Source organism: Epinephelus moara, chromosome 17 (assembly GCF_006386435.1).
Source record: "Epinephelus moara isolate mb chromosome 17, YSFRI_EMoa_1.0, whole genome shotgun sequence".
In the NCBI taxonomy this organism is placed as follows: Eukaryota; Metazoa; Chordata; class Actinopteri; order Perciformes; family Serranidae; genus Epinephelus; species Epinephelus moara.
In genome coordinates, this window is record NC_065522.1 from 20,885,468 (window position 1) to 20,902,626 (window position 17,159).

The following is a 17,159-nucleotide window of genomic DNA, read 5'->3' on the forward strand; positions in this document are numbered from 1 at the left end:
TTGTTAATAATTCCTGTTTATTTAACTATATATTTGTTAATACTACTGTTTAAATTTCTTATATTTTCACGTATCTTTCCTCTCTTGCAAGGAGCACCTGTAATATAAATAATTTCCCCTCTGGGATCAATAAAGTATTTCTGATTCTGATTCTGATTTTATTATTCATATTTCAGTGTGCAGTTTTGAGTCCTGACAGAAATAATTGAAAGATATTAACTTACCACCCATGTTGTCAATAATGAAATAACAGGTGCAACAATGAGTCAGGGTCACACGACTGCCAGAGCGTTTGTGATTATGTTTGTTGTATCTTCTCTGACTTCTCTGTCACTAGTTCCCCTCTCTGACGTGTTTCACAATAGAGAGAAAAAAAAAAAGCATACTGAACATGATTTCATGCACATGCGACATTTAATCATGTTTTAGATTAAATGATTGTGTCATTGTGAAAGCTCAAAATCCATCAAGGTGTGGGCCTCTGTCACTCTCAAGGGGAAAAAATAAATATGATAAAATACTACTATTACCACTACTACTTCTATTGCGACTTCTTCTTCTTCCACCACGACTAACTAACTTCACCAGTAAAAACTTTTTGCTCAAATCAATTTTTTTCACAAGTTTCAGTTTATTGATTGTTCATATTTATCTTGGTCACACATTTTAATCCACTAACAATCACAGCTATTGGAACAAAATGATGTTGTACATAGATTAAATGATATTTGCTAGTTGCAACAGAGAACAGTGAACAATGAGTACATTGATTTGATTACAGCATTTTTAAAAGATCTCAGACATAAAATATGTTAAAACAATTTTATATTTGTGGTTTGTAGCTTCAGTTTACAGCAGGGATATTCAACTTGCCGTGCCTAGGGGCAACTTTTGCAAAAGGACAACCAGTTAATAAAGAAACATTAAAATATTTATCAGTAAATATAACAAATGAGTTGCCTGTTTTCAACCCCCTGACATTTACTGTACGCGGGGGTGTTTTTTAGGACTTGAGGACATTGGGGACGTAGCCCTGACCTCAGAAAACAAGCTCTATTTTGATGCTTTTTTGCACTCTGGCAGCTAACTGACTTTGACCTTTGAACTTCGACCACCTAATTCCTCAGTCTAAGTGGATATTTTTGCCAAATTCAAAAAAATTCCATCCAGGCGTTCGAGAGGAGTCGTGTTCATGAGATTGAGGCCGATGCAAGGTTACATTGACCTTGGCCTTTGACCAATGACCACAAACATTTAATCAGGTCATGGTTGTGTCCAAGTGGACAATGGTGCCAAATTTGGCATTTTTTTGAGATACCACGTTATCAAGAATGGGAGGGACGGACAGACGGATGGATGGATGGATGGATGGATGGATGGATGGATGGAAGGACAGACAACCTGAAATCATAATGCCTCTGGCTGCCTATCACTGGTGTGGAGGCACAAAGATAGATTGTGAAATAGCAAAAAGCGCTTGAGCCTCAGACATGATAAAACCTGTGACATATCACATATGAATAAACATACTTCAGCTCAAAGGTTAACGATGGGTTAAAAAGATTTTCATGTGATCTACAGGGAGACATGACTTTAATGATATATTCTCCTCCCTGTCTTCAGGAGTCACAGCTCTTGACTCTCTTTTAACTTTGAATATGTTGGTTTGCTTGAAACATTCAAACAATCTCTCACTCCATCTATGGTCGATTTGATAGACTGGGCTCCCTCCTTGACAGCAGCTGCTGTCATCTTAGCTGCTTCCCATGGCGTGTCTGCTCCCTCAGCTGCATGATATCCTGTATAACCTCCCACTGCTGCTCCTGCTGCAGCAGATACCCCTGCAAGTGAGATGAATGTTGTTGCAGTTACTCCTAGTCCCCCTGCTACTGCTGCTCCTCCTGCTGTTGTTCCTCCTGCAGCTACTGCTCCTGCTGCTGCTGCTCCTGCTATGACTGTTTTGGCCACAGGCACTAGTTCCTTTAAAGCGACGACAACAGCTACAACCATCGTTACTACACCAAACAAAGCTCCTAACAATGCACCGGTTCCAACACCTGCCAGTCTGATCCAGATCTCCTTAAATGCTCTGTCTTTAGCCTGTTGTGTGATCTCTTCTTCTGACATGTTTCCTGATGACTTTCTCATGCACATCTTCTTTTGTTCAATTATTTCCTGTACTAGTTGTAGCATCTCATTGGTGTAGCAGCCTCCTTTATTTGCTTCAGTTATCTCTTCTATTGTCTTGAGCAGCTCCTTCACCTGGTACTTGTTGCTCCTGTATTCATTCTGTTGGTTGTCTTTCCAGTATTCATTATCAATGACGTGGCAGCGGTCTCCACATTTCTCCACCAGATCACTCAATGACTTATTCTGACGGACAAATTCCTCAATTTTCCGTCCCTTGAGCTGCTCACCATGAGTGAAGACAACTGTTGCATATTTGAAGACTTCTTCATAGAAGTATTGGTGTATTTTGTTGATGACGGCCTTCTCATGCTCTGTGAATTTCTCCACTTTAAGTACAATGAGAAAAGCATGAGGCCCAGGAGCGCACTCTGTGATACACCTCACTATCTCAGGATTCAGCTCCTCCTCAGATTTATCTGTGTCGAAGAAACCAGGAGTGTCGACCAAAGTGATGTTTCTTCCATTGACAGATCTGGTTTCTGCTTGACATTCTCTTGTTCCAGAGTTGGAAGTATCATCAACCTTGAATGGTTTCTCTCCAAGTATGGTGTTAGCCAGGCTGCTTTTCCCAGCTCCAGTTTTTCCCAGAATGACAACTCTCCTGTCTGACACTGAAAGAGAACAATGTCCATCAATACATTGTACATTTATCTTTTGGTTGTTTCACATATATAAGAAGATACACATTAACTTATCTAAAATTGTCATTGGTCAAAACTAAGTTACTCACAAAACAACGGAAATATCGTTATAAGAGAATTAAGAGTGGTGTCAATACATAAAAGAAACCAACATGACCCCGATCAGAGTCCTTTAATATTGGGTATCTGGCACAGACTCCAGACTCATAATTTACCCAAACGTTAATGTTTATTTGGCACAGATGAAAGACAGACAGATAAAATGACAGCTGTAGACTACTCAATCATCTATGTTATTTCTAATTCCAGCCTTTATCTTGACTTTGTCCCACAAATTAAATATGGCAGCTTAGTCAGTGGCCCTGTGCTTTAACCTATGACACTCGGAGCACCCCTCTAGCATCTGTTTTTAAAGCTAAGGGACAGCGTGCCAATTTCTGCTCATTACAGGCAGTCTTTTCAAAATAAACATCTGTGTTCACAGGACACAGGCCACAAAACTAGTTGGTTATGTTTAGGAAAAAAAATCATGGTGTGGCTTAAAATAAGAGCCTTTGTTGTGTATCTTAAGTTAGTTAGCGACTTTGTCGTGATGTTCGTCACGTGACATTCACTACGTCACCAAGCTAAAAAATCTCAACATTTTACATGGGACATGAACACTGGTCTCCTGAGTCAAAGTCTCTTGTTTGTTTGACCCATCCACCACCCCTCCCTCCCTGCATGCACTTTCTTGCTCTTTATACTATATCATCACTGCAGATAGGTTTCCATTGGAGTTATTTGAGTTCCACTTTGTAGCACAGTACATTTATCATAGTTGGGAGGTGGTCTGGAAATAAATGAAAAGGTATGTAGTTCTTCAACTAGTAAGGTAAGCAACATTTGGTTGAATTTGAAAATTTAATTCGTCCACATACAGTAAAAATTGGTTTTAACCATTTATTTTCAGACCTATTGTATTATTCATTCTAATGTTTTAACCTTAAATACATATTGCTGTAATAAATAGTTGTGCATTTTAGTCCTCTATAATGCAAATTGTTTTTTATTGTTTTGTTTGTTTTTGTCCGAAAAAAAAGCCATTGCTTAATATTTTACATTTCAAGTTATTTTACGCTGAAATACATTACTGTCAACAAACTAATAATTAAGTCTCCAAAATTAAAATATTCTAAAACTGTATAAATAAAACCCAAGCATACTTTATCAAATGCTTTTCTTAAAATCAGCTAAAAGAATGAAATATATATATGTCTGATGTTATCACTGATGTGACTACCTTGTGGATTTGGATGAATTATATTTGATAATACCTTTTCAATCTATTTGCAAGACAATTAGCTAACATATTTACACTGTAATATAATTAGTTATATTAATACAGGTAGGTCCTTATACCTTCCACATGAATCTTGTTTAACTACAGTGATATCAAACCTTCCTGTTGAGTGTCTGTGAGTTTTCTTTCCCCATATGAATAACTGAAGGCTTTAAGCAACAGAGTTTTAACAGATTTATAAAAAGTCTGATAAAAGTCTACAGGTGTGCCATCGGCATGGATTTTGTTGTTTGGTTAGATGTTATTTTGTATTTATGTGTTGTTTTGTTTTTGTGTGATTGTGTGTATTGTTTTTAAGATTATTTTTTCAGACTTTTTGCCTTTAATGTACAGGACAGAGTGAGGCGGGGTGAGGGGGAGAGGAGCTGCATTCTGCCCTAACACTGCTTTTAGCTCTGGTAGCCAAAAAGTCATGGCAATATATAGGAGAGTATACCCACTTCCACCTTGGAACCTACCCATCTACTTAGTAGTACACCCTCCTCATCAGCTTCCACTACACCACAGATTTAGCCAGTATTTGCAAAAATAATTGATTTCTCCTTTCCTCTAAAATGGTAATTACTCCCTTGTTCCCCAAAGTCTTATCTTCCACTGTACCTACAGTTAAGTACTAGTGGGAATTGGTAAATATTTTATTAGTACCTCATCTAAATGTAGCAACTGCATGCTGGAAATGACGATTTAAAATGAACAAAGCTATTATGAAAAGCTCTGCATCTCACAACGCAATGTACAACATTCAGTCCTGACAGAAATAACTGAAAGAAATAAACTTACCGTCCATGTTGTCAAAAATGAAGTTACAGTGAGGCGACAATTAGTCAGAGTGACTGACAAGACTGCCTGAGAGTGAATAGGTTTCCTGTATTCTCTCTGAGTTTGGCTGCCACTCTCACTTCCTGACTACATAGCGTGCCCCAAAAAAGTGACTGTAGGTGTTTTTACATGCATCCGTTTTGTTTTGCGACACAGTATAATCACCACACACCTCCATTTTGTTTTGCTACTCGGTATAATGCACGTCACATGCGGCCTGCTCCGTGGCAGGGCTCCGATTAGTTTTTGATTACTTTAAATTACTCCAATTTATAAGACCCACTTAAACCATCTAGAAGGCCACAGATCCCTCAAAGTGATACAGATGACGGTCAAATAATGGTCAAGGACAAAGGGCTTCCCCCAAGATTACAAACTTTATTACAATCAGCAGCACATTTTAAAAAAAGAAAAAAAGACCAAACTTTAATTAACCTAACTGATTTAAAATACAGGCAGGAGCACTACAGGACAGCTGGACGTAGTCGTCGTCAGGGAAGGAAAAATTTAAATGGGGACAGAGTACTCACCACGCTCCGTGCCCAACACATGCACACACACAGCAAAATAACCAAACTATATGGGAAAACTATAAAGTGTGAATGACGTGCAAGATACACGTTTAAGGTGGTGTGAAGCTCGGTTGAAGAACTCTGAACACCACTCCCTTCACCGTCCAGGCGGCCACGCTATCACCAGTCCTGCAGCACTCATGCAAAGAAAAAGACCGACAAAGAACGTGTTATACACACACAGAACTGCTGCAATAATGTATGTCAAATTTCTTGGGAGAAAGCAATAAAATGTCCGAAGGGCTAAGATAAAAAAAAAAAAACACCTAATATAACAAAAGACAAAATGATACTGAACTAAAGTAAGAATAAAGCAACTGTATCAACCATGAAACAATACTAAATGAGCAACCAAACAAAATGAAACAAAGCAAAACAACACAAACAAATAAATAAATGACCATCCTGCCAAACACATGATTCATATGAACAAAGAACTCTTCTGACACAATGCTATTGACTTCCTGTTGGGTTTGGCCTATGGGTGCAAAGGGCTTTTTTTGTGTGCCAGGGCGTACATGTTTACCAATTTTTGTGCATGTTGGTGAAACATGCTGCAGGGGGTGCTCTTTAAAGGACGTGGCCAAGCCATTTTGCCATGCCCATCGATTAAACTCATATCATGCATCCTGGCCTGCACTATTAAGGAGCGTGTGAAGTTTCAGGCTTATTGAACCAAGTAGACTGAAGTTAATGCCAGTTGTTGTGTTTTGGCAAAATGGGAGCTTGTCAAGGTACGACCCCTAGAAATGGCACAGTAAATTCAAAATGGCCGACTTCCTGTTGGGTTCAGATCATGGGTCTAAGAGACTTTTTTGTATGTCTTAGGAGTTTACAGGTATCTACCAATTTCCGCACATGCTACAAGTTGCTTCGGGGGCTGTTTAGTCAAAATTTGAGTCATTTTTTGGCTTTGTAGCTTTTGAGCATGTTAAGCCCCTCAAAAGTGGAGGAAGAATAAAAATCACTTAGGGTCCTCGAATATTCTCTCGATTATTTAGATATACCTATAATTAATATGAAATGGTGAGCAACTGCAACATCAGAGCTGCTAATTTCATGATCAGCAAGACTGGCATGTTTACTGCAAACTAGGCATGTTGTGATAAATGAGTATCGACAATAACCATGATATTTAAAAAGGAAACATGTTAATAATACACATATGATATCATTGTGTAAATAATCCAGCACCTCTTAAATTACTTTCATGTCCATCAGTTCTCACTTTGTCTCCCTCTCCACCTCCAGACACTCATATTTTTAACTGAATTAATTTACTGAAAAAAGAAACAAAATGCACAAAATTAAAAATGAATTTGACTGATGGCTTTAAAACTATTATTATTATTTTCAGACCGTGTAATGAAAATCTCACACTATGCCAGCTCTATCTCAAACTAAAGTTATATAAAGGCTGAGGAATGTGTGAGGGACGTGCACAGGAAGAGGATGTTCGTTTGTTTAAACTCAAAGGAGTTGGAAAGTCCCACAGTCTAAAACGAAAGTATGAGCTGTGCATGTCTGACTTGGTGCCCTCTAGTGTCAAGATCTCTTTAACAAGAAAGAACAGCTGAAAGAAAAAATCATGGCCAACTAGAAAAGGACAAATACAAACACTAAAAATATAACACACCAGACATAACAAGAGCACATGGCATCAGAGACAATCACAGACATGTTTATATAAATTCAAAGTTAATCTTTAAAGATCAGCCAGTAGGATGAGACATTCAGTTTTAAATCCCCTGTAAGACTTTGAATTTATAAGGTGCAAGGCAGTGGAAGACGATTTTCAGTCTACAGCTCAGTATTTACCAGAGAGGTAACGTGGGTGAAACAGTCAAAACTCTCAGCAAGTCGTCCTCAGATACAGATGACTCAGGACATTCTGCTGAGATGTTATTGGCCAGTGTTGATGCAGGTGACTCGCCCTCTCATACAGGAGGCTACATACCTGGCTGCTACATTTTACAGCAGACAGCACTGATTTGATTTCAGTATTTAATGTGATCATTTGAAGGATAATTTAGCCAAAGTAAGATTTCCCAGAATGCCATATGTTATAGAGTCATGAACAGTAATCAGTAATAATAACCGTGTGTGTGTGTGTGTGTGTGTGTGTGATGGGAAAGGAGATTAACCTCACCAAGACAGAACCACAGCCAACAGTGTACACTGATTTAATTTTAATTTATTTGAAAGATCTTATTAATAACATGTTAAAACCATTTTATGTGAGTGGTTTGTGGCTACAGTTTACAGCAGATGCACTTAACAACACATCTAAAAGACACTCTGGGCTTAATATGAGATAAAACTTTAGTCCTCAGGAAATTGCTGTCAACAGTTTCAATACAATGTAGGAAAGAGTAAACATATAAAATAACAATAAGGCACAGATTCAAAACATATACAAGTATAGATCATCAGATATAAAGAGGCAAATGGTGAGGATCATTCCAGGTGGGATGCATATAGACATGTACGTAAAATATTACATCTGAGTATTAGGTAAGTGCAAGTGTGTATGTATGGTTAATATCACACATGAATAAACATCATCAGATCAATGATCAAAGGTTGTATAGAACAAGATTTTAAGGCAATCATTATGTGCTGCGTCATGTTTTTTATCAAAGGCAGATAGTGCTTCATCCTTCAACCATCTTCACTGCACTCCATGGTGTGTCTGCTCCTTCAGCTGCATCTAGTCCTGTTATTGCTACTGTTAGTGCCGCTCTTTCTCTTGCTTCTTTTGTTCTTCCTGCCATTCTTTTAAGTGATGGTCCTACCTCATCTTCAGCAATATGAATATAAGACTCGCTCCCACACCAGACAAAGCACCCAACAATACACCTAATTCAAAACCTGCCAGTTTGATCCAAAGCTTCTTCCATACGCTGTCTTTCGCCTGCTGTGTGATCTCTTCCTCTGACATGTTTCCTGATGACTGTCTAATGAGCTCCTCCTCTTTCTGTATTTCTTTCTCCACTGCTTGTAGCACCTCATTGGTGTAGCAGCCTCCTTTGTTTGCCTCAGTTATCTTGTCTAGTGTGTCAAGTAGCTTCTTCACCTGGTATTTATTGCTCCTGTATTCATCCTGTTGGTTGTCTTTCCAGTATTTATTATCAATGACGTGGCAGCGGTCTCTGCACTTCTTCACCAGATCACTCAATGACTTATTCTGATGGACAAATTCCTCAATTGTCTGTCCCTCCAGCTGGTCACCATGAGTGAAGACGATTGTTGCATATTTGAAGACTTCTTCAGAGAAGTAGTCATTGATTTTGTCGATGACATCCTGCTCCTGCTCTGTGAATTTCTCCACTTTAAGCACAATGAGAAAAGCATGAGGCCCAGGAGCGCACTCTATGATGCACCTCAGTATCTCACACTTCAGCTCCTCCTCAGGTCTATCTGTGTCGAAGAAACCAGGAGTGTCGATCAAAGTGGTGAGTCTCCCATTGACAGATCTGCTTTCTGCTCGACAGGCCCCCGTTCCAGATTTGGAAGTATCATAGACCTTAAACTGTTCCTCTCCAAATATGGTGTTAGCCAGGCTGCTTTTCCCAGCTCCAGTTTTTCCCAGAATGACAATTCTCCTGTCTGACATTGAAAGAGAATAATGTCTGTCAGTAATAGTTTACATTTGTCTTTAAGCTGTCTGCAGGTGTAAGAAGATACACATGAGCTCAGTTACAATAAAAATCCTCTTTGGTCAAAAGTCACAATGAAAAGGGAAATCAGTTAGCGGCGTAAGGGAATGAAGAATGCTGTCAATACATAGAGAGAGGCCCCCAGGCATATTACGGACAGCTCCCCCTGTCTTCCTCCTGCATGCATGCACACACACCTACTGACACAAACACACACACACACTGTATAGGACAGTATAACCCCGACCATGGACTGTGCAATATGTGCTAATGTAGCATTATGCAGCATTTCATTACTCCATTAAATGACAGAATTTAACCTTGGAGCACCACCCATCAAAATAAACAGGTTGAAAGCCAATTGCCTAATTAATTAATGTGGTCTCATAAACTGAAGGCTGCTACAAAGTTCTTTTTCCTGGTGTACAGTGAGCAGCAATTTTTTCAAACACAAATCACAAGATCAAAAGTCTTTATAAGCAGAGCTGGCTCTAGCCACTTTGGTGCCCTAGGCAGGATTGGGGTTCCATCACTATGGAGGTTTATAAATGTTTAAAGGCTTGGCCAGCTTGTTGACATTGTAAAAATAGACTGATTCAGGCTGTGTCTCACTGGAAGTCGTGAGGTAGTGAGGTGATGTGCTGAATCCAGCCGTGCTGCTGCTTGTTGCGTGACTTGTAGCTGTATTCAAACATACAGTACATCCATACTGTTACACCACTTCTTGAAGTCTGTTGTGTCATTCTACTTCATATAAAGTAGGCACTGTACAAATAGACTTTATTTTATTTGACCTACATTTACTGTAATTAGTAACAAGGTTAAATTGGAACATTCAACAGTAATAATAATGACAGTATACTAATAATTTTAATAACAACAACAAAAATAATGATAAAAATTACAACATAGCAGTGTATCAGAGACCACAAATAATTGGCTAAACTTACATTCTTCATTGAGTGGAGGAGATGTCAGAGAAGGCCCCTCTGCAGCAGCTTCTTGGGTTTTCTCATTCCAATATTTTCTCAGTGCATCTGGACAGATGTAGAGTAGATTTACCTATTACTGTACAGTACAAGCAAAACATGTAGCTGCAGCAGACAGACTACTACTTGCACCAGTGATGTGTTCAACATAGCATAAATTATTATCTAGTTGTGATTATGCATTAATAAAATAAAAGAGGTAGCACTACAATTATATAGTCACACATTAGGTTTACAGTTGTCCCTATTTGTTATCAAATTTCAGCACAATATCTAATGTGCTAAGGGAGGAGCACTAAGCAGCCACCAGATAAAAACAGCAATAAACCAGCTCAGCAGCTTAACTCAATCCTTGGCAGCGATCACATCATTATCTACAGTAGCATTATTAGGCAACTTTGCTTTATTTCAGCTTCGCAAGCTGCCAGCTCGTACAAATGAAAAGTCAAACAGCATTTTTTAATGTTATAAAAGACGACATACTTCGATACTGGGACCTCTGCCTCCTCTTTCCTCCGCTTTCTGTATGTCGCACCTGAGGGCTTGGAGGTCTTTTCATGATGATAACCCAATAATTTGACAAATTATGACCTCTTGTTGTCTGTCAGTCACAATCTACCTACCTGAGATGCGCACAGATAACTCGGCCCACCCCCCTCTCCCACAGTGACGTGACTGAGCACGGTGCAAGACAGGTTCAGGGCCAAATAATGACAAACAACAGGGGGGTTGTTGTTGTTTACTTTTTCTTTATTTGTTCTTTTTTTTTCAAGACAGAGCATGAGGAAAGGGCACCAGTTGGGGCTGCAAATTATTACTAGTATTTATTTTATATTATTTTATTTATTCTATTTTATTTTATTTTTTTGAGGGCTTGCAGCTGCGCCCCTGCCAGCATGTGGCACCCTAGGCGACCGCCTATATGGCTTATGCCAAGAGCCGGCCCTGTTTATAACTGAAAGGTGAATTAAACTACTTACTACAGTGTGTGGGTAAAATTAACGCGTGGGTTCTGAAAAACGCAGCATATTGGGAGTTTCATAACTGCTCTGATCATAAATTGCCAATCCTCCTCTGGTTCCTGGCTTTTCATTGAGTCTTTGAAAGAAGTTTAGTTTTCAGGGCCTTGCCCCAAAAGAGTCGTAACTATAGTAAACTGTCACTGTGGGTCCTGAACTCCTCCTAAATCCTTGTCTGTGGCGTCTCCAGGCCGTGTTGTAAGGTCAACTAGGCACTAAACGTCCATTTGTGACTCATTTCTGAAAGGAATTTCAGTTTTAGTGAAGGATCTGAATATTGTCTTCTATTCAATAACTGTCATCATCATCCACTACATTAGTGTAACCCCTTTAACTCCTTGTTTCACGACACTCTAAGTCAAATGTCTCTGTACATTGTACATTTGGAGCATAAAGTGATTCTGATTCTGAAGAAAATCTGTCACTGTTCAACAATATGAGAAAAAGAAGGAAGAAAACAAGATCTATAGAAGCCATCTACTAATAGCACCTGTGCACTGTAAAATATATTTAAAACAAATAGCTATTATTCATATTTCAGTGTGCAGTTTTGAGTCCTGACAGAAATAATTGAAAGATATTAACTTACCATCTATGTTGTCAATGATGAAATAACAGGTGCAACAATAAGTCAGGGTCACACGACTGCAAGAGCGTTTGTGAATATGTTTGTTGTACCTTCTCTGACTTCACTAGTTCCCCTCTCTGACGTGTTTCACAATAGAGTCCAATAAAAAAGCATACTGAACATGTTTTCACGCACGTGCGGCATTTAGTCACGTTTTAGATTTAATGATTTGGTTATTGTGAAAACACAGAGAAACTTGTTGGACTGGTTTTCACTAAATGAATTTGCAGACCTTGTTATGAAGCTTAAAATCCATCAATGTGTGGGCCTCTGTCACTCTCAAAGGGAGGTAATAAATATAATAAAATACTACTACTACTTTGACTACTACTGTTACTTCTAGTAGATTAGATTAGATTAGATTAATTTATTCTCATTGTACAGAACATACAACAAAATTCAGTTGCATTCAAGTTCAGACTCAATAAAAATAAATGGGAAGTAAGAATAAATAAATAAATAAATAAATTCATCCATCACTTATACTCTCATCTACACAGTAGACAGACCGTACACTCATCATGCCAATGTATGCAGTTAAAAGAGATAAAATAAAGTGCTCATACAATTATTGCACATTAAGAAATTATTGCACATTTTGTTGTGATGTGATCCAGGTCAGTTCAGAGTTCATTATGGTGATGGCTTTGGGATAGAAACTGTTCATAAAATGTGTGGTACGTGTTCTGATGGACCTGTAGCGTGTGTTGGAGGGTAACAGTTCAAACAGGTGATGGGCAGGGTGAAATGAGTCCTTTAGGATGTTGTGTGTCTTCTTCAGGCAGCAGCAGGTGAAAATGTCTTTTATGGCAGGTAGCTGGTGTCCTATGATGTTTTGTGCGGTTTTTATGACTCTCTGCAGGGATTTTTTGTCTGCTGCAGAGCTGCTACCATACCACACCAGGATTCCATGGGTGAGGATGCTCTCAATTGAGCAGCAGTAGAATGACCTCAGGAGCTGCTGGGACAGGTTTATCTTCCTGAGCGTTCTCAGGAAGGACAGTCATTGATGGGCCCTTTTGACCAGTGCTGTAGTGTTAACTGTCCATGTGAGGTCCTCTGTAATGTGTGTGCCCAGGAATTTGAAGCTGGGCACCCTCTCCACCCTCTCCCCATTGATGTACAGTGGCAAATGGACATCCTGCTTCTTCCTGAAGTCAATTATGAGTTCTTTTGTTTTTTTGATGTTCAGAGTCAGATTATTTTCTCTGCACCACACTGTCAGCCCCTGTACCTCCTCTCTGTAGGTCGACTCATCGCCTTTAGTGATCAGCCCCACCACAGTCGTGTCATCTGCAAATTTAACTACGGTGGTGGCGTTGTGAGATGGTACACAGTCATGAGTGTACAGAGAGTAGAGGAAGGGGCTCAGCACGCAGCCTTGTGGGGCTCCTGTGCTGTGTGTCAGAGTGGAGGAGCAGTGAGGGCCCATCCTGACTGACTGTGGCCGGTTTGTCAGGAAGTCCTTAATCCACAGGCAGGTGTTATGCTGTATGCCCAGGTCGGTCTACTACCACTACTACTACTATCACTATTACTACTGTTTCTACAACTACTACTTCTATTGCTACTTCTACTTCTTCTTCTACCACGACTAATTCTACTACTACTACTACCACTACTAATACTACTATTACTATTACTACTATTTCTACCACTACTACTTCTATTGCCACTTCTATTTCTTCTACCACAACTAATTCTACTACTACTATCACTATTACAACTATTTCTACCACTACTACTTCTACTTCTTCTACCACGACTAATTCTACTACTACTACTACTACTACCACTACTATTTCTACCACTATTACTTCTGTTGCTACTTCTACTTCTTCTACCACAACTACTTCTATTACTACTACTACTACTTCTACTACTACTACTTCTACTACTATTTCTAATACTATTACTACTACTACGACTACTACTACTTCTACTACTATTTCTAATACTATTACTACTAGTACTACTTCTACACTACTACTTCTATTGCTACTTCTACTTCTTCTTCTATCACAACTACTTCTACTACTACTTCTACTACTACTACTACTACTACTACTACTATTTCTACTACTACTACTACTACTACTACTTCTATTGCTACTTCTACTTCTTCTACCATGACTAATTCTACTACTACTACTATTTCTACAACTACTACTACTACTTCTACTACTACGCCTACTATTTCTACTACTACTTCTACTACTACCACAACTACTTCTACAACTACTACTTCTACTACTACTCCTACTATTTATACAACAGCAACTACTATTACTACTACTTCTATTGCTACTTCTACTTCTTCTACCATGACTAATTCTACTACTACAAATACTATTTCTACAACTACTACTACTTCTACTACTACGCCTACTATTTCTACTACTACTACTTCTACTACTACCACAACTATTTCTACTACTTCTACTACTCCTACTATTTATACAACAACAACTACTACTACTACTACTACTTCTATTGCTACTTCTACTTCTTCTTCTACCATGACTAATTCTACTACTACTAATACTATTTCTACAACTACTACTTCTACTACGCCTACTATTTCTACTACTACTTCTACTACTACTACCACAACTATTTCTACAACTACTACTACTTCTACTACTATTTCTACAACAACTACTACTACTACTTCTATTGCTACTTCTACCACGACTAATTCTACTACTACTACTACTTCTACTACTACTATTTCTACAACTACTACTACTACTACTACTATTTCTACAACAACAACTACTACTACTACTTCTATTGCTACTTCTACTTCTTCTACCACGACTAATTCTACTACTACTACTACTATTTCTACAACAACAACAACTACTACTACTACTACTTCTATTGCTACTTCTACTTCTTCTACCACGACTAATTCTACTACTACTACTACTATTTCTACAACTACTACTACTACTACTTCTACTACGCCTACTATTTCTACTACAACTTCTACTACTACCACAACTATTTCTACAACTACTACTACTTCTACTACTCCTACTATTTCTACAACAACTACTACTACCACTACTACTTCTATTGCTACTTCTACTTCTTCTACCACGACTAATTCTACTACTACTACTACTACTACTACTACTATTTCTACAACTACTACTACTACTTCTACTACTACTACGCCTACTACTACGCCTACTATTTCTACTACTACTACTTCTACTACCACAACTATTTCTACAACTACTACTACTCCTACTATTTATACAACAACTACTACTACTACTACTACTTCTATTGCTACTTCTACTTCTTCTTCTACCTGACTAATTCTACTACTACTAATACTATTTCTACAACTACTACTTCTACTACTTCTTCTACTACTACTACTACTACTACTACTAGTACTTCTACCACTACTACTTCTATTGCTACTTCTACTTCTCCTACCACAACTATTTCTACAACTACTACTACTTCTACTACTACTTCTACTACTACTACTACTTCTATTGCTACTTCTACTTCTTTTTCTTCTACCACAACTACTTCTACTACTACTCCCACTATTTCTACTACTACTACTACTACTATTTCTACAACTACTACTACTTCTACTACTACTGCTACTACTACTACTACTACTACCACTACTACTTCTATTGCTACTTCTACTTCTTCTTCTTCTTCTACCACGACTACTTCTATTACTACTCCTACTATTTCTACAACTACTACTACTTCTACTACCATTACTACCTCTATTGCTACTACTACCAAGCACGGCACAACTGATCTCCACCTGAGCGCAAGTATCCCCTCAAGACCTTGGAATGTGACTGGGGGTGCCAACTTCACTGTCTTTTTCTTTCTCTCTTTATTTTTTTATGTGATTTTTATTTTTTGTCATATGATTATATCCATTATTGTGTTTATGTAGAATTATACATTACTCTTTTCATTTTTTATATTATTTATTTCCTCCTAGTGTAATTTGCTCAGCCCTTCTTCTCTCTGTTATTTACCAAACACTGACATGCACACTAGTGCCCGTAGTAACCACTTTTGTTATAGTAAAAACAACCAGTTTTGTTATCAGTGACATCAAGAATCCTGTTATACCTGATTATCTTTTGTTTGTTTGTTTTTGTGTTGCCCTGTTTGTCCCATCTTGTCTATATTCCTGGCTTTATCTACCCCCTTGTATGCAGTGCCTGTCATTACCTGGATTTTTTGATTATTTAGATTATCTAATTGGTTAATTTGGTCAAATAGCATTATTCCCAAGTATATCACTACTGATGGGAATTTTAATTTACATCACATTTGCCTTCCTAGCACAGAGCATTTCTTCATGAACATCATCCGTAATGAAACATAATGAGCAGCGGGTTGAAAATGAAAGAAGGGAAACATCTTGTGAACATATCTACAGGTTGATTAAATAATTCATCAACTGTTTGTCTGCTGCTTTCTAATGTGACAGACTCATGTACTTGTTCATTTTTTACCATGATAAGTCTGTTTAATCTTGATGGCTTCATCAGTAGTTCAAGCATATTTCTGAGAAATTTTACGAACAATTGTATCTGTCTGTCTGTGTCCCATATCTGTCTGCATCAAAGAAACCAGGAGTGCATGTTAACATACCAACCGCACCCTAGGCTGCTAAAAAAAATACCCACATGCCTCTCTGTCTGTCGACAGATTTTGTCAGTGCGATAGTGTCACAATGCCGATACACCTCAGAAACTTTATAAGTGTGTCGTTAAGATCAAAATGAAGGACAAGGTTTTAGATGGATGTGGTCTGAGCAAGGGGCAGAAGTTATGACTAGCTATTATTCATATTTCAGTGTGCAGTTTTGAGTCCCGGGAGAAATAATTGAAAGAAATTAACTTACCATCCATGTTGTCAATAATGAAATAACTGAGGTGCAACAATGAGTCAGGGTCTCACGACTCCAAGAGCGTTTGTGAATATGTTTGTTGTATCCAGAGTTGGGTATAACGCGTTACAAAAAAAGGGTGGAGGAGGACTCGCTGACAGACAGGTCAGACTCAGGACTTGCATTATGCCTGGTACACACTACGTGACTTTTCTGCCCGTTTTGAAAGTCACTATGTCACATTATACGATTGTGGAGTCATAAAATCGTGCCGTGACTTGGCCGACAGACATGACACACTACATGATGGTACTCACCAATTATCCCCGGTCGTCTTTCACGGCGTGTGTGATGTCATCGGGTTATTCTTGTCCTATTTTTATTACTTTCACTATTATTTGAGTCACTG

General features: G+C 38.4%; 4 protein-coding genes and 1 pseudogene across 4 annotated transcripts in view; all 5 read right to left on the reverse strand.

Annotated features, from left to right (window-relative positions):
* The window catches only part of LOC126404707 (GTPase IMAP family member 7-like), an 8,848-nt pseudogene extending 8,617 nt beyond the window's left edge, over positions 1 to 231 (reverse strand).
* Positions 1 to 17,159, reverse strand: part of LOC126404509 (glycine-rich protein 1-like) — an 84,476-nt gene that overhangs the window by 9,839 nt on the left and 57,478 nt on the right. The window lies entirely within an intron of this gene.
* Positions 636 to 5,007, reverse strand: LOC126404518 (GTPase IMAP family member 7-like). The gene is made up of 2 exons (XM_050067791.1): positions 4,954 to 5,007; positions 636 to 2,801 (listed from the first exon to the last, which is right to left on the reverse strand). Exons 1-2 carry the CDS (start codon positions 4,958 to 4,960, stop codon positions 1,627 to 1,629), a joined length of 1,182 nt encoding a protein of 393 aa, XP_049923748.1. The 5' UTR covers positions 4,961 to 5,007; the 3' UTR covers positions 636 to 1,626.
* LOC126404709 (GTPase IMAP family member 7-like) lies at positions 8,356 to 9,927 on the reverse strand. Its single transcript, XM_050068083.1, has 2 exons — positions 9,836 to 9,927; positions 8,356 to 9,196 (listed from the first exon to the last, which is right to left on the reverse strand). The coding sequence occupies exons 1-2, from the start codon at positions 9,925 to 9,927 to the stop codon at positions 8,356 to 8,358; spliced, it is 933 nt and encodes a 310-aa protein (XP_049924040.1).
* Positions 12,863 to 17,159, reverse strand: part of LOC126404710 (uncharacterized) — a 12,766-nt gene continuing 8,469 nt past the window's right edge. The window contains exon 3 of the mRNA XM_050068084.1: positions 12,863 to 13,324. Coding sequence (XP_049924041.1) covers positions 12,863 to 13,324 — 462 coding nt within the window. The remainder of the gene's footprint in view (positions 13,325 to 17,159) is intronic.

Coding starts and splice junctions, on each gene's coding strand:
- LOC126404709 (XM_050068083.1), bottom strand. CDS start 9,927: ATGTACTGTATGTTTGAATACAGCTACAAGTCACGCAACAAGCAGCAG. Junction 9,197..9,835: donor TCACTACCTCACGACTTCCA/GTGAGACACAGC, acceptor TATTACTGACAG/ACATTATTCTCTTTCAATGT.